This window comes from Mustelus asterias, chromosome 8 (assembly GCF_964213995.1).
Source record: "Mustelus asterias chromosome 8, sMusAst1.hap1.1, whole genome shotgun sequence".
In the NCBI taxonomy this organism is placed as follows: Eukaryota; Metazoa; Chordata; class Chondrichthyes; order Carcharhiniformes; family Triakidae; genus Mustelus; species Mustelus asterias.
In genome coordinates this window covers 85,544,255-85,567,131 of record NC_135808.1, presented here as the reverse complement: position 1 = coordinate 85,567,131, position 22,877 = coordinate 85,544,255, and the positions used below count along the sequence as shown (strand labels likewise).

The 22,877-nt window shown below is 43.4% G+C and overlaps 1 protein-coding gene across 2 annotated transcripts in view; it reads right to left on the bottom strand.

The window, feature by feature from the left end:
* pde4ba (phosphodiesterase 4B, cAMP-specific a) overlaps window positions 1–22,877 on the bottom strand; it is a 671,909-nt gene that overhangs the window by 512,250 nt on the left and 136,782 nt on the right. For both annotated transcript variants that reach the window (XM_078218430.1, XM_078218431.1), the window contains one exon: window positions 313–437. In XM_078218430.1, coding sequence (XP_078074556.1) covers window positions 313–354 — 42 coding nt within the window. In that variant the 5' untranslated portion in view covers window positions 355–437. The remainder of the gene's footprint in view (window positions 1–312; window positions 438–22,877) is intronic.

The window sequence follows — 22,877 nt, the reverse complement described above, 5'->3', positions numbered from 1 at the left end:
TTTCCTTCATAGGGATATGTTAAGTATTGCCCACTATGATAGGAAATCCTGAATTAGTAGAACTACAGCAGGATAAGATGAACTATTAAACAAGAGAAGTGGGAATCACGTCAGAATCTGGCAGAATTTACAAGGTTGACACTTTGGAATCAGCACAAGCATTAACAAATATATCTAGTTTAACACTAACACCTCTCAAACTTGCACAACAAACCAGGAGAATATTTCTAGAATAAGAAGTCTTTTTAAAAAAATATACTTGAGCCTAAAATATTAAATTGCCGATACAATTAGCTCAAGTTATTTACTTACATCTTCAGCTGTCACTGCCAAGACACTTCTACTTTTCTTCATTGCGAAAATGATTGTGATCTTTCAGTCAAGCAGCAGTTTTTCAGAGTAGCAGATAGCCAGTTCTTTACAAGTTCATGGGTTTCCTACATCAAAGCACAACAAACACATCAGAATCGAGGGGCGACAATCAGAAACAGAAAGACTTGTAACATTTCAATGCTGATTCGGAGGTAAGTCCAGAAAAAAAATCACCCTCAGCTAATTTAAGGTGCAAATAAAAAATATTTAATATAGTTCAGTAATTGGGAAACAAGCAATAAATAACTAATTGAAGCTGAATCATTCTAGTCAGAAAATGCAACTATTTAAACATAAAAGCAAAATACTTTGGGTGTTGGAAATCTGAAATGAAAACAAGATACTGGAAAAACTTAACAAGTCTGGCAGCATCTGTGGAGAGAGAGAGAGACACACACACACAGATGATATTTTGAGTCCATATGATTCTTCTTCATAGCTCTAAAGAGTCAGGCAGACTCAAAAAACATGCTCTTTGTATCTCTCTCTCTACAGATGCTGCCAGACCTGCTGAATTTTTCCAGCAACATTACTATTATCTGAATACCTATTTACTGCAGCTTCTTTATCAATTAAGTCAAGCACCCTATACAAGAGCTATTTTCTGAGATTATTCTTTCTAAAATAAATTCCATCTTAGTGTAAACTAGAAAAGATTCTGGCTTGTCAGTAATTTTCTTGGTGACCTTTCGTAATACTGTGGTACGCTTTCCTAATTGACATCTTGAAGAATATTAAAGGATGTTGAATCTTTTGCAACAGTCATAAGCAATTCTTCTCATTTTAATTTTTATGGTGTCTGTTCGATTCTGGCTTCAAACTATTAGATTTTAGCTTCAAAACATGTTCTTTGGAGAGTCAGTAATGAGGCACAAGCTTTTGGTTACGAATTTTTATTTCAAAGCCACATGGTGTTCAGTCCAGGCATACAGTGTCGTAACAAAGAAGGTTTCCTTGTGTCCCTCTTTTTATACTCTCTCTGTTGCTGAACAGGTTTTGTAACTTAAGCAACCTCTCAGTAAGTACCTTTCCATTGTTCTCTAGGCTGCAGCTTGAACCGGTTCTAACCAGCTCCTCAACCTGTTTGCAAACAACCTTTTGTCTTCGACCATAGGTTGCAACAGTTTGATACATGCTGCTTCAGATCCCTCAGTGTCCTTCTCTATGGCCCTTCATCAATCTGGGCTAATAATCAAATCTTCTGGCACATTATTACCAGGAGACAAACAAAACTCTAGCAGAAGGGCTGGTAATCAGGCTGAGAGTCGGATACACCAGGTGCTGGACTTGGCAACCAATTTTGCTGGGCCCCTTTGAGTTACTAATATCTGGCAAATTGCCCAGCCAGACTGTAGAGCACGGCACCTATCTGGAGTGCCATATAATAAAAGCTAATAAAACCCTAAGTTTATCTCAAGAGGTACAAAATATAAAATCCAAGAGATAATGTGAATCCTAAATGAAATCTTAATTTTTTCAGTTACTGTGTATTATTGGGCAGATCTTGTGGTGCAGTGGTAATATCCCTTCCTCTACGCCAGAACCTCTAGCTCAAGTCCCATTTCAAGACTTGGTGACCATGGAAGGTGTGTTCATAATACAGCCAAACAGATTGATTTTCAGCCTGTAAATCCTTCCAATATGCCTGACGTCAAGTGGCAAGAGATGAATTTCCTGGTCAGCCATACTATGGAAGGCAATGGCAAGGCACAGCAGCACTTTGGATTTCCAGAGACCAATCCAATGGAAATCCATGATTGCCAACACCCTCTTAGGACAGGGTACCTTGAAGGAGAAGGCGGCGTTATTGGGCAGCACATAAATTACAGTGATGCACCATCAATCAAGCAAAGACTAGTTTGTATGCAAGAACAAATAGGCTTTTATTAGCAAAAGACTTGGAGCACACCCATGCTGTTGAACTGGTCCAGAGACTGAGGCAGGGGGTGGGGAGCAGTCACCTTTATACCTGGACCAGCGGGGGAGGAGTCCGGGGCAGGGCCGGCAGGGACGTGTCCAGGCATGTCACACACACAGGCAATAAGCTAACAGTGGTTTACCACATACAGGAAATTGAGGATTTAGTGAGTGTATAATACAGACTGACTAGATTGAACCTGGTGTTGTGAGACTTCTTACTAGATTGCTACTAGCTAGGAGGGATCAAATACAAAGAAAGATTTGAACTTTTGGATCATTTTTTAAAGCAGCAGGATTACAGGCAATATGAAAGGGTCTTGGATTAGGCCTTCCAAAGAACCATAGAATCTCTACAGTGCAGAAGGAGGCTATTTGGCCCAAGTCTGCACCAACTTTCTGAAAGAGCATCTTGCCCAGGCCCACTTCCCCGCCCCATTCCCGTATCCTCGCACATTACCACGGCCAATCCACCTAACCCTGCACATATTTGGATTGTGGGAGGAAACCGGAGCACCCAGAGGAAATCCACACAAACACGAAGAAAACTCCACACAGACAGTCACCCAAGGCTGGAATTGAACCCGGGTCCCGGCACTGTGAAGCAGCTGTGCTAACCACTGTGCCACCTAATTAATTGGAAGATTTTTGCATTTGAGGCTATTCCATCTCTTCTGGTGCAGCACCTACAGGATATTTCTTGGGACCACTGGCAAGTGTCCGTGTACTGATGGAGATCCTGGCAAGAGCCTGCCATCAATACAGAATGACCTCTGACCTTTGGCCAGGTGGTGGAAGAGAGATAGGATGTGGAGTAGCAATGGGTGGAAAAGCTTCTGCCCTAAACCTTGCAGGAGCAGATTAAGAGAAATATTAAGTCCGCCTGACATTGGCCGGATCTTCCAGTGCTGCCACTAACAATACGTTTTCCTATTCTTCGCAGCTTCTGCTACCGGAGAACCTGCAGTGGTGAGGGGGTCATGATCAGACCAGAAGATTCCACCGGTGGGAAGATCAGAAAATTTTGGCCAATGAATTAATATATTGGGTGGGATTTTTCACCCCCAGCGGTGTATTTTGCAGAGGGGCAGCCTGCCAGTGAATAGCGGTGAGGTCTTCCAGTCCCACTGTTGTCAACGGGGTTTCTCATTGTTTGCAGCCTCCACCACTAGGGAATCTACAGCAGGGGGTCACCATTGGCAGAATTGGAAGATCCCATCGGCAGGAATGGCCAGAAAATCCCGTCCTGTAGAGTTCATCAATGCACTGAATTAGAGAATCTTTTTGCTTATCTATGTCTTTTAATCTGTAAACAAGTGGGGCCAAGTATTTTTAGCTTGTAAGCATTGACCTAACAGTCTGCTAGTTTCTACCTGATCTTTTGTTTGGTTGCCAGTGCCAATTGCCCCTGCATTAAACACATTCATGTGACGTTCAGTCAAACTATTTGACAGTCAAGAGACTGAGCCAAGTAATAGTGTTCTCGATTTAAATGTTGCTCTCCAATCTGGTGTTATAATCTTTAACCAGAACTGCCTTTTTAAAGGCTGAACTCTAATTTCCACTCACTACAGAAGATTACTTCAATTTTTTTGTACATACTTTAAACCAAACATGACTCAGGGCCATGAAATCTTTTGTCAAACCTCTGTCCTGTCCAATGGTGGTCACGAGTTTTTTCATTGACCTAAAACCAGTAAAATCAATGGAAATTTGAGGAAATCTAATTAATCACAGAATGAGAGGATACTACAACACAGAAGGGATCATTTGGTTCACTGGGCTTGTCGCAATTTTTTGAAAAGCTATCCAGAGTCCCACTTAGTTGCTCTTTTCCATAATTTTACCCTCAATGTAACCAGTTCCCCTTTGAAGTAATTATTAAATCCACTTTTACCACCCATTCAGATATTCTGGATTGCAATTTATTGCATAAAACCTTTTTCTTATTCATTTTACTTCTGATTCTTCTGTCCATGACCTTTAAATCAGTGATTTGATAACTGACCCTTCTGCCACTGAAACATTTCTTATTATATTGAACCCTTCCTCCTGATTTTGAACATCAAATTTCTTCTTAGCCTTGCCTACTCAAAAAGAGAACAACTCCATCTGTTCGCACCATTCACTCCTGGCACTATCATAATAAATGTCCTCTTCACCTTCTCTTAAAGCCTCAACATCTTTCCTAAAGTACAGTGCCTGCACAATTGGTCACTAAAGTTTTCCAAAATTTCCTTGCTTTTGTACTCTGAAGCCACCATTAGCATGAAGCCAAGGATCATGTTTGCCTTCTCAGTTTGTCCTACCATATATAAACACTTGCCTAAGTACACACCTAGGTCTCACTTTCCTTGTGCCCCTTTTTAATATTGTGCCATTTACCAAAATAAATCACCTAACATTTGTCTATGTTAAATTTCATCTGCCATGTGTCTGCCCCTTTCAACAAACTCTCTCTCTATGCTCCTGGAATCGATTACTATCATTCACATTGTTTGCCACATTTCTGAGTTTCATTGTCAAATTTTACAATTACGCCTTTATATCCTATTCCAGTTATATGTATAAAAGCTATTTTATTTTAATCATGTCCAGAGCTTTACATTGGAGATTAAATAATTTACAATTATTTTTTCAGAAAGCATTTTGATTTAATTATGAAGGTGACATACCGCTACCTGGTGACCAAATTATGCAATTACAAAGTGATAAATTTACACAGGATTGGTTGTTCCTTTTATAAAATGGGAACATGCAAATTTATACTTAACGTAAAAATGTTATAAGTAGCTTGTCACCGAAAGTAAGTTTTTGTGGGCAGGAAATGCATGGAGACATAAGATTTTTAATAAGTCTTGATTTTAAGTCAGACACACATGGGTGAGCATTAGGTTTGCCTCAGTTCATTTACACGAGGATGTTCAGACTGAGGTCATGAGATCCATGCAGGGTCATTTTGCTAACATCATGACTGAGGAAGTAGTGCCCAAAGAGACTTGCAGACCAGCAAATCTGTGTTCAAGCAAATTACCAGGACCACCAGGGCACTACCCAGGAGAAGGAAAATCACTCTGTGGTGTAGGAACCTGCAGTCCTTCCTCAGAAAGGTAGCATCTATGCTTCTATTACTGTCATTCTGTCAGTTCCGTGCTTGATGTCCATCAGCCAGCAATCCCAAACTGCTTTCACAATGTGGAGGTAGTGCGGTTCACAGTCAGGCACAAAAGGCCCTGAACTGCTTTAAATCTTTCTAATTAACTGTTTAAGTGGTAATATTCTTAAGGAAAAGGAAATCTGTTACTGATAAATCTGTTAGTTTGTGCATCCCGAAATGGTGGAAATGAAACTCGTATACTGCTCTATCGCTTGTAGCTCTAACATGTTATAGTATCATAAGTTAATTAATAATCTAATATATTGAATTATTTTCGAAACCCAGCAATCACTTTTCGAATTTAATCGCAATTGATTTCTGCAGATCTGTTACTATAAGTTCACTATTACAATTGACATACATTGTACATGATCCAACTGTTTAATGGATTTAATGAAGTTGCTATGCTTTCAGTCAGAGTCCTAAGATGCTGAATCCCCGTTTAATAATACATACTTTGTAATCCATGGTCAGGCTAAACCTCATAATGTAACTTAAGTACATGGCTACATCATCAAATCCAGATTATTATGCCCAGTGAAACATAACAATTCCTGAAAACAAATCAAAATAAAAGGCAAACAATCTGGTTTTGTCAACAATCTGGAAGTGAATCCGCCTAGTTCATTTAAACATAGGACCACCCAAAACCAGAAGATCTTAGAAATAAACAAAGCTGCTAACCACTGCATTGCTTGTATCCCTTCTGAACTATTACTTCACTCAATATTAAAGAACACATTTCAAAAGTGGGCGAAAAGAGGAGCCAGAGGAGAAGAAGAGTGAGAGAGAAGCAATGGGGCCTTCTTGGCTTTTTGGCTAAGATCAAGTGTGAGGTCAGGTGTAATTCCTGTTCTTGTCAGCTTTGATCTATTATGTCCTTTTTGTGGGCACCATGAATTGAATTGAATTGAATTTGAATTGGTTTTGGAGCAAGCAAGGAGATGGATTAGGGGCTTGCCTGTCCACGCTGTGCATTGAGCAACATCCAGCGGGCAGGGGAAGAAAGCTCAAGGAACAAGATGGCGTTACACTGTAGTCTGGAGTGCTAAATCAGAAGGAGATCGCCATCTCCATGGGTCTGTAGACAGGAAATTTTACTCTTTTCAGAGGACTCAATTCATCCAGGAATAGTGGTTGGTCCAGGCTCTCCCGTTCACTGTCTTCTAAGACTTCTGTGATATGGACTTCAGGTCATATAGACCAGCATAGAAGGATTTGCTGATCCTCAAAATATCAGACTGCAAATACTTTACTGAACTATCTTCCTCCTTCAGGCTGTTGATCACAGAGGTCTCTCTGTGTACCTTTTGGAAGAAGAAACACACGCACGTCTCATTCCACTCCATGGAGTAGACTCTGGACTGGAAGATGATCTTCAAAGCCTCCGAGGCAAAGAGCAAAGGCTTGCCGGCTCTTCATCTCTTGGAGATTCACCTTGACATCGACTCCCATCGACTGCAGCTAGAGCAGATTCTGCATGCTTTTCTGGAGTTGGGAAATTTCCCTCCATTTCTCTCTCTCCCCTTCTGGAACCTTTGAGGATGAAAAACCTCTTCATGTTCTCCACTGTTGCCTCCCACCAGAGCGATGGAGATTCAAAGAGAGGTTTCACAGTCCTCCTCTGTTTCAGTTGACCAATGGATCCACCACTGACCTAATTCACATTCAGACTGAGATCAAGCAAGGTTATGTTATCATATGGACACTCTCCTCGATCTTCCTTGCTGCAATGCTCAATCTTATTCTCAGCAAGCTCCCCACTGGAGTGGAGCTAAATTACCGCACAAACAGTATTCTATTCTATTCAACCTTCACCATCTGCGGGACAGATCAAAGGTCATCTCATCGTCCCATCCTCTGTCATTGAACTACAGTACGCAGATGATGCTTGCATCCGCACACAATTGTAGGCCAAGCTCCATGCCATTGTCAACACCTTCACCGAGCATACAAGAGCATGGGTCTTACACTAGCCATCTGTAAGACAAAGGTCTTCCACCAATCTGCCCCCACCATACAGCACTCTCCCCCTGACGATGTGGACCACTTTCCATACCTTGGGAGTCTACTGTCAACAAAGGCAGAAATTGACAATGAGATTCAACACCGTCTTCAGTGTGCCATGCAGCCTTTGGTCACCTGAGGGAGAGAGAGTTTGAAGACCAAGACCACAGACTCAGCACCAAGTTCATGATCTACAGAGCAGTAGTGATACCCCGCCCCTCCTATATGGCTCAGAGATGTGGACTATGTACAGCAGGCAACTCAAAACCCTGGAGAAATACCACCAGCGCCGCCTCTGCAAGATCTTGCAAATCCATTGTCAGCATAGGCACACCAACGTCAGTGTTCTCCCTCAGGTCAATATCCCCAGCCTTGAAGCATTGACCACGCTCAATCATCTCTGCTAGATAGGCCACATCATAGAAACATAGAAAAACTACAGCACAAAACAGGCCCTTCGACCCCACAAGTTGTGCCGAACATATCCCTACCTTCTAGGCCTACCTATAACCCTCCATCCTATTAAGTCCCATGTACTCATCCAGGAGTCTCTTAAAAGACCCTATTGAGTTTGCCTCCACCACCACTGACGGCAGCCGATTCCACTCGCCCACCACCCTCTGTGTGAAAAACTTCCCCTTAACATTTCCCCTGTACCTACCCCCCAGCACCTTAAACCTGTGTCCTCTCGTAGCAGCCATTTCCACCTTGGGAAAAAGCCTCTGAGAGTCCACCCGATCTATGCCTCTCAACATCTTGTATACCTCTATTAGGTCTCCTCTCATCCTACGTCTCTCCAAGGAGAAAAGACTGAGCTCCCTCAGCCTATCCTCATAAGGCATGCCACTCAATCCAGGCAACATCCTTGTAAATCTCCTCTGCACCCTTTCAATCTTTTCCACATCCTTCCTGTAATGAGGCGACCAGAACTGAGCACAGTACTCCAAGTGGGGTCTGACGAGGGTCTTATATAGCTGCATCATTATCCCCGGACTCCTAAACTCAATCCCTCGATTGATAAAGGTCAGCACACCATACGCCTCCTGTCATCTATATGCCTGACAGGAGGCTCGCAAAACAAGCACTCTACTTAGAGCTTCAACATGGAAAGTGAGCCCCAGAAAGGCAGAGGAAAATCTTTAATGACACCCTCAAAGCCTCCTTAAAAAAATGCAACATCCCCACCAAACCTGGGAATTGCTGTCTCAAAACCGCCCAAAGTGGAGAAAAATAACCTTGGAAGGAGTTGAACACTTCAAGTTTCATCACCAAGAGCAAGCAAAGCCAAGGTCAACAGTGAAAGGAACAGGTGGCAACCCAGGCTGCCCACCCACATGTTCCTCCAACCACCAACTGTCCCACATGTGACAGAGACTGTAGGTTACACATTGGATACTTCAGTCACCTGGGAATTCATTTTTAGTGTGGAAGCAAGTCATCTTCAACTGTGAGGGACTGCCTAATAAGAAGAGTTGCAGCATAAGGATTCAAAGAACTTAGTAGATATGAATATGAAATGAACAGTGAGAGTGTCCTTATTGGATCCAATAAGCATGCTTCAGTGAGGCATTGTGTGCAATCATATACATCACTGATACATCCCTTTCAAAATATCCCAGGATGTGTAAAGGTTGTGAGCAGGATACAAGAGTCTGTAAAGGGTTATGTGAATGGATAAAGATTGACAGATGGAGTGCGATGTGCACTTTGGCTTGATGAAAAGAAAAACAGAATATTATTTAAATAGAGAAAAGCTGCAGAAAGCGGTGGTACAGAGAAATTTGGGTTATATCAAGGTGGAGAGTGAAGTAGTTGATTTGAAGACTAGAGTGCTGAATCTTAATAAAGGAAACTATGAGGATATGAGGCGTGAGTTGGTCTTGATAAATTGGGGAGAGTTACTTAAAGGGATGACAGTGGATAAGGCAATGACAAACATTCAAGGAACGCATGGAGGGACGGCAGCAACAGTTTATTCCTGTCTGACACAAAAGCAAAATGGGTAAGAGGGCCATTCCTTGGCTTACAAAAGAAATTAAAGAGAGTACCCAATCTAAGGAAGAAGCATACAGATTAGCCAAGAAAAATAATAGGTCTGAGGACTGGGAACAATTTAGAATTCAGCAAAGGACTAAAAGATTGATTAAGAAGGGGAAAATAAGTACGAAAGTAAGCTTGCAGGGAACATAAAGACTGACACTAAGAGTTTCTATAGATACATGAAGGGAAAGAGGATGGTGAAGATCACTTCACCAAGTGATCTTCACCAGACCCTACAGACTAGTCCCCTACAGACAGAAACGGGGGAATGTATATTGGGGACAAAGAAATGGCTGAGCAACTGAATACATACTTTGGTTCGGTCTTCACAAAAGAGGACACAAATCAGATGCCAGAAATGTTGGAGAATGCAAGATTTAGTGAGGGGGAAGAACTGAGGGAGATCAATATTAGTAGAGAAATGGTGCTGGAAAAATTGATGGCATTGAAGGCGGATAAATCCCCAGGGCCTGATAATCTACATCCCATGATGTAGAGATGCCGGCGTTGGACTGGGGTAAACACAGTAAGAGTTTTAACAACACCAGGTTAAAGTCCAACAGGTTTATTCGGTAGCAAATGCCATTAGCTTTCGGAGCGCTGCTCCTTCGTCAGATGGAGTGGAAATCTGCTCTCAAACAGGGCACAGAGACACAAAATCAAATTACAGAATACTGATTAGAATGCGAATCTCTACAGCCAACCAGGTCTTAAAAATACAGATAATGTGAGTGGAGGGAGCATTAAGCACAGGTTAAAGAGATGTGTATTGTCTCCAGACAGGACAGCCAGTGAGATTCTGCAAGTCCAGGAGGCAAGCTGTGGGGGTTACTGATAGTGTGACATAAACCCAACATCCCGGTTTAGGCCGTCCTCATGTGTGCGGAACTTGGCTATCAGTTTCTGCTCAGCGACTCTGCGCTGTCGTGTGTTGTGAAGGCCGCCTTGGAGAACGCTTACCCGAAGATCAGAGGCTGAATGCCCGTGACCGCTGAAGTGCTCCCCAACAGGAAGAGAACAGTCTTGCCTGGTGATTGTCGAGCGGTGTTCATTCATCCGTTGTCGTAGCGTCTGCAGGAAAGGATGTCCCGAGGCATGGTACATTGGGGAAACCAAACTAGAGAGCATAGGTTTAAGGTGAGAGGGGAGAAATACAAAAGGGTCCAAAAGGGCAATTTTTTCACACAGAGGGTGGTGAGTGTCTGGAACAAGCTGCCAGAGGTAGTAGTAGAGGCGGTACAATTTTGTCTTTTAAAAAGCATTTGGACAGTTACATGGGAAAGATGGCTATAGAGGGATATGGGCCAAACGCGGGCAATTGGGACTAGCTTAAGGGTTAAATAAAGGGGCGGCATGGACAAGTTGGGCCAAAGGGCCTGTTTCCATGCTGTAAACCTCTATGACTCTATGAGCCTTAAAGAGCATAGGTATAGCATTCTGCATTTCGTACTTGATGGAGAGACGTCTGGGCATCAACGAGCTGCAATATCTGCCTCTGCTAAACTCGATAACTGTGAAGCCCAAAACAAGTTCAGGTCTCATTATTGATTTGTTGGCATCAAGCAGGTGGCTCACTGCTGCTCTGCAATTTCCTTTGACAGAAAGTTGTTTGGCTGTATGACCTGTCAAAGTGGGGAGAATGATTGCCATATGAGAAGGCATGGGAATGAGATTGGGCTATAACATTTATGTGATTCCCAGAGGTTGCCCCTTCTAAAATCTTTTAGAGAAACCTTTATGAAAAAGCCTCGAATGATCCCAAAGGACTGCAAGTCCTTTCAACACTGGAAAAAAATGAGACCATTATACAGTCTTTGAAATTTATAATCGGGGTCTTACAACAGACATGGGACGCTGATTCACAAAACTAAACATCCGCCCTTTGTTTTGGATGGTGGTTGTTGGTTGCCATTAAAAGGACTGCCTGAAAGTTGATTGAGCTCGGGAAAATGACACACATGGTTCAGTTGTCAGTCACCCAGTTTTCTGTTTCCTCAAAGACTGTCCACCATGTACAAGGCACAATCAAGCCAGAAGTGTGATAGAATGCTCTCCATTTGCCTGGCTGAGTGTGGCTCCAACAATACAAGAAGTTTGACACTTCCAGAACAAGGTAACTGCTTGATGCAGCACTCCATTCACTACCCCAAGCATTCGCTTCCTCCACTGATGCACAGTGGCAGCAGTGTGTACCATATACTACTGCAACTTGCGAAGTTCCCTTAGACAGCACTTTCCAAATCCACAACTTAACATCTGGCAGGAAAGGCCAGCAGACAGATGGGAACTCCGCCACATCCAAATACCCACCCAAGTCACACACCAATCCCATGGAAGAATTAAAAAAAGCTTTGTGAACCTGGCATTAGCAACTAAACGTTCCCAATATCTGGTTGCTTACCAATATAAAAATCAGCTAACAACTCAGGTACACTTGGTGAATAAAGAAGTACTGACTAACAGCGTCACAAATAGCTCAGTCTTGCTTCTTTCTGAACTTGACTCTACCCATGATATTGCTCAATGGACAGGTAAATTAAAGATCCACCTGCTAATCTTGTAATTTTCTCATTTTTCTGTCTTGCTCAACCTGGAGGCTTACAACACATACCAAAGATTAACTTTTGTCCAGCTCTGTAATATTGTTGCACCAAACCATTTCAACTCCCTCCCTTTTGTTTTATTCTTTCACAGGATACGGGCATTATTGGCTAGACCAGTTCCTCATCCTTATTTGCCCTTTAGAAGGTAGTGGTAAGCTGTCTCCTTGAACTGCTGCAGTCCATTTTTTAAATTCATTCATGGGATATGGGCGTTACTGGCTGGCCAGCATTTATTGCACATCCCTAGTTGCTCTTGGAGGGCAGTTGAGAGTCAACTACATTGCTGTGGTTCTGGAGTCACATGTAAGAACATAAGAACATAAGAAATAGGAGCAGGAGTAGGCCATCTAGCCCCTCGAGCCTGCCCCGCCATTCAATAAGATCATGGCTGATCTGACGTGGATCAGTACCACTTACCCGCCTGATCCCCATAACCCTTAATTCCCTTACCGATCAGGAATCCATCCATCCGCGCTTTAAACATATTCAGCGAGGTAGCCTCCACCACCTCAGTGGGCAGAGAATTCCAGAGATTCACCACCCTCTGGGAGAAGAAGTTCCTCCTCAACTCTGTCTTAAACCGACCCCCCCCCCCTTTATTTTGAGGCTGTGTCCTCTAGTTTTATCTTCCTTACTAAGTGGAAAGAATCTCTCCGCCTCCACCCTATCCAGCCCCCGCATTATCGTATAAGTCTCCATAAGATCCCCCCTCATCCTTCTAAACTCCAACGAGTACAAACCCAATCTCCTCAGCCTCTCCTCATAATCCAAACCCCTCATCTCCTGTATCAACCTGGTGAACCTTCTCTGCACTCCCTCCAATGCCAATATATCCTTCCTCATATAAGGGGACCAATACTGCACACAGTATTCCAGCTGCGGCCTCACCAATGCCCTGTACAGGTGCATCAAGACATCCCTGCTTTTATATTCTATGCCCTTCGCAATATAGGCCAACATCCCATTTGCCTTCTTGATCACCTGTTGTACCTGCAGACTGGGCTTTTGCATCTCATGCACAAGGACCCCCAGGTCCCTTTGCACGATAGCATGTTTTAATTTGTTTCCATTGAGATAATATTCCCATTTGTTATTATTTCCTCCAAAGTGTATAACCTCGCATTTCTCAACGTTATACTCCATTTGCCATATCCTCGCCCACTCACTCAGCCTGTCCAAATCTCTCTGCAGATCTTCTCCGTCCTCCACACGATTCACTTTTCCACTTATCTTTGTGTCGTCTGCAAACTTCGTTACCCTACACTCCGTCCCCTCCTCCAGATCATCTTTATAAATGGTAAACAGTTGCGGCCCGAGTACCGATCCCTGCGGCACGCCACTAGTTACCTTCCTCCAACCGGAAAAACACCCATTTATTCCAACTCTTTGCTTCCTGTCGGATAGCCAGTCCCCAATCCACTTTAACACACTACCCCCAACTCCGTGTGCCCTAATCTTCTTCAGCAGCCTTTTATGGGGCACCTTATCAAACGCCTTTAGGAAATCCAAAAACACCGCATCCACCGGTTCTCCTCCATCAACCGCCCTAGTCACATCTTCATAAAAATCCAACATGTTCGTCAAGCACGACTTTCCCCTCATGAATCCATGCTGCGTCTGATTGATCGAACCATTTCTATCCAGATGCCCTGCTATCTCCTCTTTAATAATGGATTCCAGCATTTTCCCTACTACAGACGTTAAGCTGACCGGCCTATAGTTACCCGCCTTTTGTCTCCTTCCTTTTTTAAACAGCGGCGTAACATTAGCCGTTTTCCAATCAACCGGCACTACCCCAGAATGCAACGAGTTTTGATAAATAATCACTAACGCATCCACTATTACCTCTGACATTTCTTTCAATACCCTGGGATGCATTCCATCCGGACCCGGGGACTTGTCCATCTTCAGTCCCATTAGTCTACCCAGCACTGTAGGCCAGACTAGGTAAGGACAACAGATTTCGTTCCCTGAAGGACATTAGTGAACCAGATGGGTTTTTTCGACAATCGACAATGGTTTCATGGTCATCATTAGATTCTTAATTCTAGGTGTTTTTTATTGAATTCAAATTCCACTGTCTGCCATGGCAGGATTCGAACCTGGGTTCTCAGAATATTAGCTGAGTTTCTGGATTAATATAATTATATTAATATAATTAATATATGGTGTTAGGAAGGGATTTTGATGGAGCAAGTGTGGAGGAACATAATATAGTTCCAAGTCAGGATGTGTAGCTTGGAAAAGAACTTGCAGGTGGTGATGCATCATGCACTGCTTATCCATCTCGGTGGTAGAAGTCATTGGTGTGGAAGGTGTTGTTGGAGAAGCCTTGGTGGGTTGCTGCAGTGCCTTTTGTAGATAGAACACATCACTGCCGCTGTGTGTCGATGGTGCGGGGTGTGAATGTTTAAGGTGGTGGATGGATTGCCATTGAAGTGAGCTGCATTGTCCTGCATGATGTCAAGCTTCTTGAATGTTGTTGGAGCTGCACAAGTCCAGGCAAATGGAGTTTATTCCATCACACTCCTAATTTGTGTCTTGTAGGGATAGGATTTGGGGAGCCAAGGTGTGGATTACTCACCTCAGAATTCCCAGCCTCTGTCCTGCTCTTGTAGCCACAGTATTGATATGGCTAGTCCAGTTCAGTTTCTGGTCAACAATAACTCCAGGATGTTGATAGTGGGGAATTCAGCGATGGTAATGGCACTGAATATCAAGGGAAGATGGTTAGATTCTCTGCTGTTGGAATGGTCATTTCCAGGCACTCGTGTGGTGCGAATACTACATGTCACTTATAAGACCAAGCCCAAATTTTGTCCGTGTCTTGCTGCACATGGACATGGAATGCTCTCAAGCAACAGAAATGCATCAGGAAACCATCCGAACATAGCTCTCCACTTTTATCCCAGACTTCCCAGCCCACCAGCAAGCTCGCAACCAAGGAGCTGGGAAAATTCAGCCCAAGTGGTTTCTCTTTATCAAATAGCAGTGAAAGTCTTAATCTCAATTTCAACACAATAAATAAATCCCAGAAAGTATATGCCTGGAAAATATGTGAGAAATCACTTCCAAAAAAAGCTACTAATACCATAGCTTGTAGAGGTAAAGCTACAGAACAGCCATCCTGATATTCTGACTTGCACTTCCTTCATACACAGTAACTTGGAGGGCTAGTAAGAACGAAGAAGATAATTTATATCAGCAGAAAAAAAGTATTGGAGAAATGTAATGGGACTAAAAGCCCCAACAAATCCACTGGAAATTATGGCTCATACCTTGTATCCAAGGGAAGGAGGCCACATTCTGGTTTTTACGGCACCAGGGTTAAGGGGGTGTGGGGATGTGATGATCGGATCAGGGCTTGGCCACAGGGACAGTGAGAATTCGGTTTCAAGCCGAGGGAGTGATCTGAATTTTGTGTGTAAGTTGGGTGGGGTGGCTAGATGTGTTGGAAGAGTCATATGGGGTGGTGTAGTCATGGGAGGGGGAAGGAATCCATTGGGGGTGTGAAGTCCCCTGTGGGAGGCGGAAGTGGTTCAGTCTGGGGTCTGGGTCGGTACAATAGTTACCCAGAAGTTAGGAGTGGTTTTAATTCTTCTAACTTTTTTTCTAGGTAGCTATTGACATTGCACAGGTCAGAAACAGCCAAAGTCTGCAATTTAAATCGCATTTTCAGATGGTTTCCGGTGCAGGGCACCACGAGAGGTTTGCACCTCCCAGGCAATTGCCATGCAAACCTTACCTGGGCGCCTCCAGCGGTGGGGGATAAGGGGTGTTCCCCAGCACATGTTTGGGGTATCCCTCAGCTACACTGCCTAGAAGCCCAGAGAAAATAAAACGTAGACAAATTTAGGAAAACTCTCCCACTCTAAAGGCAATCAAAGAAGATGCAAGAAATCCTCAATATCCACATGCCTTCTACATTAGATTATGTTAGCTTGTTCAGCTCCCTTTTATTTGCAAAAGATCTATGCACACAATGTGTCAGCAAATCTTTTAGCCAAAAACTGCTGGCAAAACAAAATACCTCCTGACATGTAATCTAGTTTTATGCTTACATAACTTGTACTCAAATCTTTTGAACCTTCCAACCCCATCTAGTTTGAATATTTCCAGAATTTATTTTGTGATATGCGAAGTACTGTGTACTGTTAACTGAAGAGCAGATGGCCATACTTGGGTGTGTAGCTACTATTAGTTCTTACTCCCAAGGTCACAACTCTATTCCTATCATTATTCTTTAACACAACATTTTAGAACGTCTGGAAATAAAGCAGCTAGTTATTGCCATAGAGATCACGTAGGAGTGCTTGGCTATCCTGCTTCTAAGCCAGAGCTTCAGGGTCAAGTTCCACTCCAGGATTGATGGCCCAAGGAGAGTATCAATCTATGAAGCCTTCAAATATGCCTATGGAAGTTGATAAGAGCAGGAGAATGTCTCAGTCAGCCAGAACCTGCAGAAGGCAATGATACTTACAACCATGGGCCAACATATGGAAATCCATATTCGCCCATGCACTCTCAGGGCATGGTACATAAAGAGAGAGAAGTCATTATCGTCACACTAATGTGATTATTCAGATTAATTATCTGAAGATTTCAATCAAATATTTATAAAGTATATGCTTTTCTAGCTGCAGCGCCAGAAGATCAACATAATAAATCTTTCAAACACAACATGTGAGAGCACCAAAATTGGATACAGTGGGGGCGATCTTATGAAAAAAATTCTAAGTCCAGGACGAGCGTGAAAACAGGAGAGTTTCTGATCCGTTTTTTGGGCGAGTCCAAATCTGCTATCTTATGCACTCAGTCCATGAAAAAACCTCTAAAACTGTTTCTCACCTGAAAAGGGAGAGGATGGGGCTTAAGTTGCCTTAACGCGGGCTGAGAATAGCAGAGGGCACCAATGTGCATGCGCAGGTCCCTCTGCTCTGAGCAGAGAAATGTGTCACTCAGCCTCTGCCTGTCTCAGCTAGCCTCTATGGCCTAAAGCAGGATTCACCCTCCCAGCTATCGAGGGGGCTCACGGCCTATTGCAACCCCTCCACCCGGACACCTCAACCCCCTGTACCTGCCCCTCCCTCCCGTTAGATCTGATCTACGCCCATGACCAACCACCCCCCCACCCCCCCGCCCAGACCAATCTACCCCCGAACCCACCCCTCCTCAACCAGGACCGATCACCCCCTCCCCCCCCCCACCGATTGCAACTGTAGAGTAGCAGCAGGCCCTCCCTCCCACCAATGATCTGTAATGCAGAGTGGCAACAGACTCCCCTTCCCTCCCCCACTGATCTCAAATGCAGAGTGCGCAGTGGTGCCCCCTCACCACCAACTGGCCTGCCCTGGTCTGGCCCCCTCCCGCCCCAGTCGACGCATGCGCAGTAGTCCCGCAATGCTGGCCTCCTGATCACTGGCCAGCCCTGCGACCCCGCAATGCTGCCCCTCCGACCCTCCAATCGCTAGCCTCCCTGATCAATCCCCCCCCTCCCCCACAGTCCCAAAACCCCGGCAGGCCGGCCCCCCTACTCTATCTCGTGACCGCTCCCCTGCCTCGCTTCCCATTAGTGGGGAGCTGTTGTAAACCCTGCTGGAGTGAACTATTCCTGGTGGGAGGGGGAAAGGGGGGGAGGCTAGCATGCCCATAGACTTCACTCCCAGGTCCACTTTTGAGATCAAAATGCGAATTTTAATATTTACATCAGTGCTACGCTGATTTCCGGTGTTGACGCTGCCGGAAACCCAGGGCCCGGAGACGCGCGGAGGCCATGGCACCCAACAGGAAGCCCACTAAACGGCCTCCGCTTCTCTGCTTACGTCTCCCGGCCCTCTGCACTGCTCTAGCAGCGCAGTAGGCAGGTAGAATTGCCCTCAGTATTTCTCATATTTTCAACCTTGCGACATCCTACCATCTATTTGCTTTGGTCTTAGCATCACAGCACTTTCATTGGCCTTCAAAGATTCAAACATTATAGCATTCAGATCCAATTCAATAATTTCAACTACATGTAATCCTTCATGATGTACACATTTATTTTTATTCTTTCAAGGGATGAGAGTACATTTATCACCCTACTCTAATTGTCCTTGAGGTGGAGATTATGAGCTGCCTTCTGGAACTGCTGCAATCATGAGTATGTTAGGGAGGAAATTCCAGGATTTTGATCCAGCAACATTATAAGGACAGTGATATATTTCCAAGTCAGGATGGTATGTGACCTGGAAGAGAAATTGCAGGTAGTGGTGTTCCCATATATCTGCTGTTCTTGTCCTTCTATGTGGTAGTAGTTGCTGGATTGGAAGGTGCTATAAAAGGACTTTGGTGTGTTGCTGCAGTGCATCTTGTATATCATACACACTGTATGTTGGTGGTGGAGGCAAACACTCATCCAGGCAAGCGGAGGGTATTACATCATGTTACTGACTAGTAGATGGTGGTTTTGTGTCTTTTGTGTTTGTGTCTAAATTGAGTTTGTGTCTTTATATGCTCTGTTTGTGAACAGAACTCCCACTTACCTGATGAAGGGGCAGCGCTCCAAAAGCTAGTGGCTTGTGCTACCAAATAAACCCGTTGGACTTTAACCTGGTGTTGTGAGACCTCTTACTGTGTTTACCCCAGTCCAACGCCGGCATCTCCACATCATAGTAGATGGTGGACAGGCCTTGGAGTCAGGAGTTGTGTTACCTCAAAATTAACTGCTGCTGACATCCTCCTGTAACCACACGATTGATTTGAATAGTCCAGTTAAGTTTCTAATCGATAATAACCCTCAGGATGTTGATGGTGGGGTTTGTGAATTAAGTGACAATAATTATTAACTATTGAATGTCAAGGGGAGGAGGTTATATTCCCCATAGTACTCAAGGAAGTGGCCCTGGAAATAGTAGATTAGGAAATAGTAGAATAGGAATTAGTAGAAATAGTAGGTGCTTATTTTCCAAAATTCGTTGGCCTCTGGACTGGTTCCTACAGATTGGAGGGTAGCTATTGTAAGCATACTATTCAAAAAGGGAGGTAGAGAGAAAAAAGGAAACTATAAACCAGTGACCCTAACATCGGTACAGGGGAAGTTGCTAGAGGCCATTATCAAGGATTTCATAACTCAGCATTTGGAAGGCAGTGATACAATCAAAGTCAGTATGGATTTACAAAAGGGGAACCATGCTTAACAAATCTACTGGAATTCTTCGTCAACTAGTAGAGTTGACCAAGGAGAACCTGTGGATGTGGTTTATTTAAACTTTCAGAAAGCTTTCGACAAGTCTCACATAACAGATTACTATGCAAAGTTAAATCACATGGGATTGCAGGTAATGTCTTGAGATGGATAGATAGCTGGTTAGCGGATAGGAAGCAAAGAGTTGGCATAAATGTGTCTTTTTCTGATTGGCAGTCATTGACAGTGGGGTCCCACAGAGATCTGTGCTAGGACCCCAACTGTTCACATTATATATTATTAATGATTTGGAAGAGGGAACTGAATGTATTATCTCCAAATTTGCAGACAATACAAAATTGGGTGGGAGGGTGTGTTGTTTGGAGGATGCAAATATGCTTCAGCGTGATTTTGATAGTAGGCTGAGTGTGTATGGTAGATGCAGTATATTGTGGATAAATGTGAGGTTGTCCATTTTGGTAGCAATAATAAGACAGATTACTTGAAAGGATGTAAATTGAGAGAGGTGGATACTCAGCGAGTCCTTGGTGTCCTCATGCATCAGTCGCTGAAAGTAAGCGTGCAGGTAAAGCAGGCAAATGTTGGCCTTCATAGCAAGAGGATATGAGTATAGGGATAGGGATATTTTGCTGCAACTGTATAGGGCATTGTGAGGTCACATCTGGAGTATTGTGTGCAGTTTTGGTGTCCTTATCTGAGGAAGGGTGTCCTTGCTACAGAGGGAGTACAGCGAAGGTTACCAGGCTGATTCCTGGGATGGCAGATCTGCCATTTGAGGAGAGACTAAGTCGGTTAGGATTATATTCACTGGTGTTTAGAATGAAAAGGGATCTCAGAAACATAAAATTCTACCAGGGTTAGACAGGGTAGATTCAGAAAGAATGTTCCCAGTGATGGGGGAGTCCAGAACTAGGGATCATAGTTCAAGGATAAAGGGTAAACCTTTTAGAACTGAGGTGAGGAGAAATTTCTTCATCCAGAGGGTGGTGAATGTGTAGAATTCACTACCACAGAAAGTAGTCGAGGCCAAAAGGTTGTACAATTTCAAGAAGAAATTAGATATAGCTCCAGGGACTAAAGGGATCAAGGGATATGGGGGAAGGAGGGGATCACAATTGAATTCGATGATCAGTCATGATCAAAATGAATGGCGGAGCAGGCTCGAAGAGCCGAATGGCCTACTTTTGGTTCTAGTTTCTATGTTTCTGTTGGAGATGGTTGTTGCCTAGCACTTGTGTGATCTGAATGTTATCTACCACTTTTCAGCCCAAGCCTGATTGTTGTCCAGGTCATGTTGCATAGGTTTGGGGAGTCAGAAGGTTGATTATTCAGCTCAGGATTCCCATCTTCTGTTCAGCTTCTGTAGCTGCAATATTTATGTGGCTGGTCCAGTTCTGTTTCTGGTTAATGATAACCCCCGGAAGTTGATAGTGGGGAATACAGCAATGGTAATTATTGACTATTGAATGTCAAGGGGTGATGGTTCAGTTCTCTCTTGTTAGAGATGATTGTCTGGCGCTTGTGTGGCACAATATTACTTGTCACTTATCAGCCCAAGCCTGAATGTTGTCCGGGTCTTGCTGCATAGGGACTTATGCTTCAGTATTTAAGGATTTGTGAATGATGCTGAAATTGTGCAATCATCAGTAAACATCCACATTTTGAACCTTATGATGGAGAGAAGGTTATTAATGAAGCAGCTGAAGTTTGTTAGGCCTGAGGAACTCTTTGCAGTGAAGGACTGGGATGATTGGCCTCCAGCAACCATAGCTATCTTTCTTTGTGCCAGGTATGACTCCAACCAGCAGAGTGTTTTCCCCCCGATTCCCGCTGACTTCAATTTTGCTAGGGCTCCTTGATGACAAACAATGTCAAATGCTGCCTTGATTTCCAGGGCTGTCCCAATACAGCATGCCACATTTATTAACATTAAAAAGACATCAGGTATGGGCCTCAACTATGTACTATCTACAAGTAATGACTTGAATAAAGAGACCAACTCTATTGTAGCCAACTTTACTGATGCTACGAAGGTAGGTAGGAAAGAAAACTGTGAGGAGCAACAAAGAATCTGCAAAGAGATATAGACAGGTTAGGAGAATGGGCAAAAATGTGGCAGATGGAGTGTGTGGGAAATTGTAGGTTGTGCACTTTGGCCGGAATAATAGAAAATCCGAATACTATTTAAATGGAAGGACACTACAGAATGCTGCAGTACAGGAGGATCTAGGTGAATCATATATGAATCATAAAAAGCCATACATGTACAGCAAATAATTAGGAAGGCAAATGACCTTTTTGCAAAGGAAATGGTGCATAAGTGAAGCTTTGCTGATTCTATACAGGTCCTTGGTGAGATCACATTTAGAACACTGTACAGTTTTGGTCACTTTGTGATTTAGTTGGAGGGATAAATATTGCCCACACATCTAAATTCAGATGCAATCTATTTTTCTTATTTAAGGTTCTTAAATCTGCAAATGTAGTCTTTTTTACCATCCACAAACCCACAGATAGTACACCCAAATCCATTGTTCAGAATTAACTTGTTACGACAATATTGACATTTCCTGCTTATCATGATCAAAGTAAAAATTTAATAAAGCACATTAGTAAGCACAGGAACCTCGATACACATACAACCTTGATGCAGGAATCACATGGACTTTGTGTCCCTGCTGATTGTGAGGTGCAGCCCAACATTAAATGCACTGCGGACAGCTACACATTCAACAAGGATCCAGGTGGATGCATGTCTACCAGCAAGAGCTGCAACTAGCCCAAGCTTCTTAAAAGAAGCCTCAATAGCTCTGAAAAGGAAGGTGCAATTATCCTCCAGCTGTAATTCTTTGTGAACGTCTTTCAGAGAGGAAAAAGAGTGCCATTTAAATAATCTCAATTGTTATGGCACGTGAGGCAGCCATTTGGCCCATCGTGTCTGCATCAGTTCTCCAAACGAGCATCATAGTTCAATGCCATTCTTCTGCCTTTTGCTTCTGCTTAACCTGAAAGGAGTGTTTGGGGCCTTGAATGGTGGGAAGGTCGTAAATGGAGCAGAGGTTGCACCTTCTGCAATTGCCCTATCATAAGCACACTTTTTCTTCCTTATCTTAATCTGCTTTTCATTCAGGGAACTCTGGATGTGTTTAATTTGATTTGATTTATTATTGTCATATGTATTAGTATACAGTGAAAAGTATTGTTTCTTGCGTGCTATACAGATAAAGCATACTGTACATAGAGAAGGAAAAGAGAGGGTGCAGAATGTAGTGTTACAGTCATAGCTAGGGTGTAGAGAAAGATCAACTTAGTATGAGGTAGGACCATTCAAAAATCTGATGGCAGCGGGACAGAAGCTGTTTTGGAGACGGTTGGTATGTGACCTCAGACTTTTGTATCTTTTTCCCAACAGAAGAAGGTGGAAGAGAGTATTTCTGGGGTGCATGGGGTCCTTGATTATGTTGGATGCGTTTCCGAGGCAACTGGAAGTGTAGACTTCTCTCATTATTAAACGCAGCACATCCCTATAACTAAGCCATCAGCATTTTTGACTCATGATCTAACATTAAGATGTTTCCCCCTCACCTACCCACACATT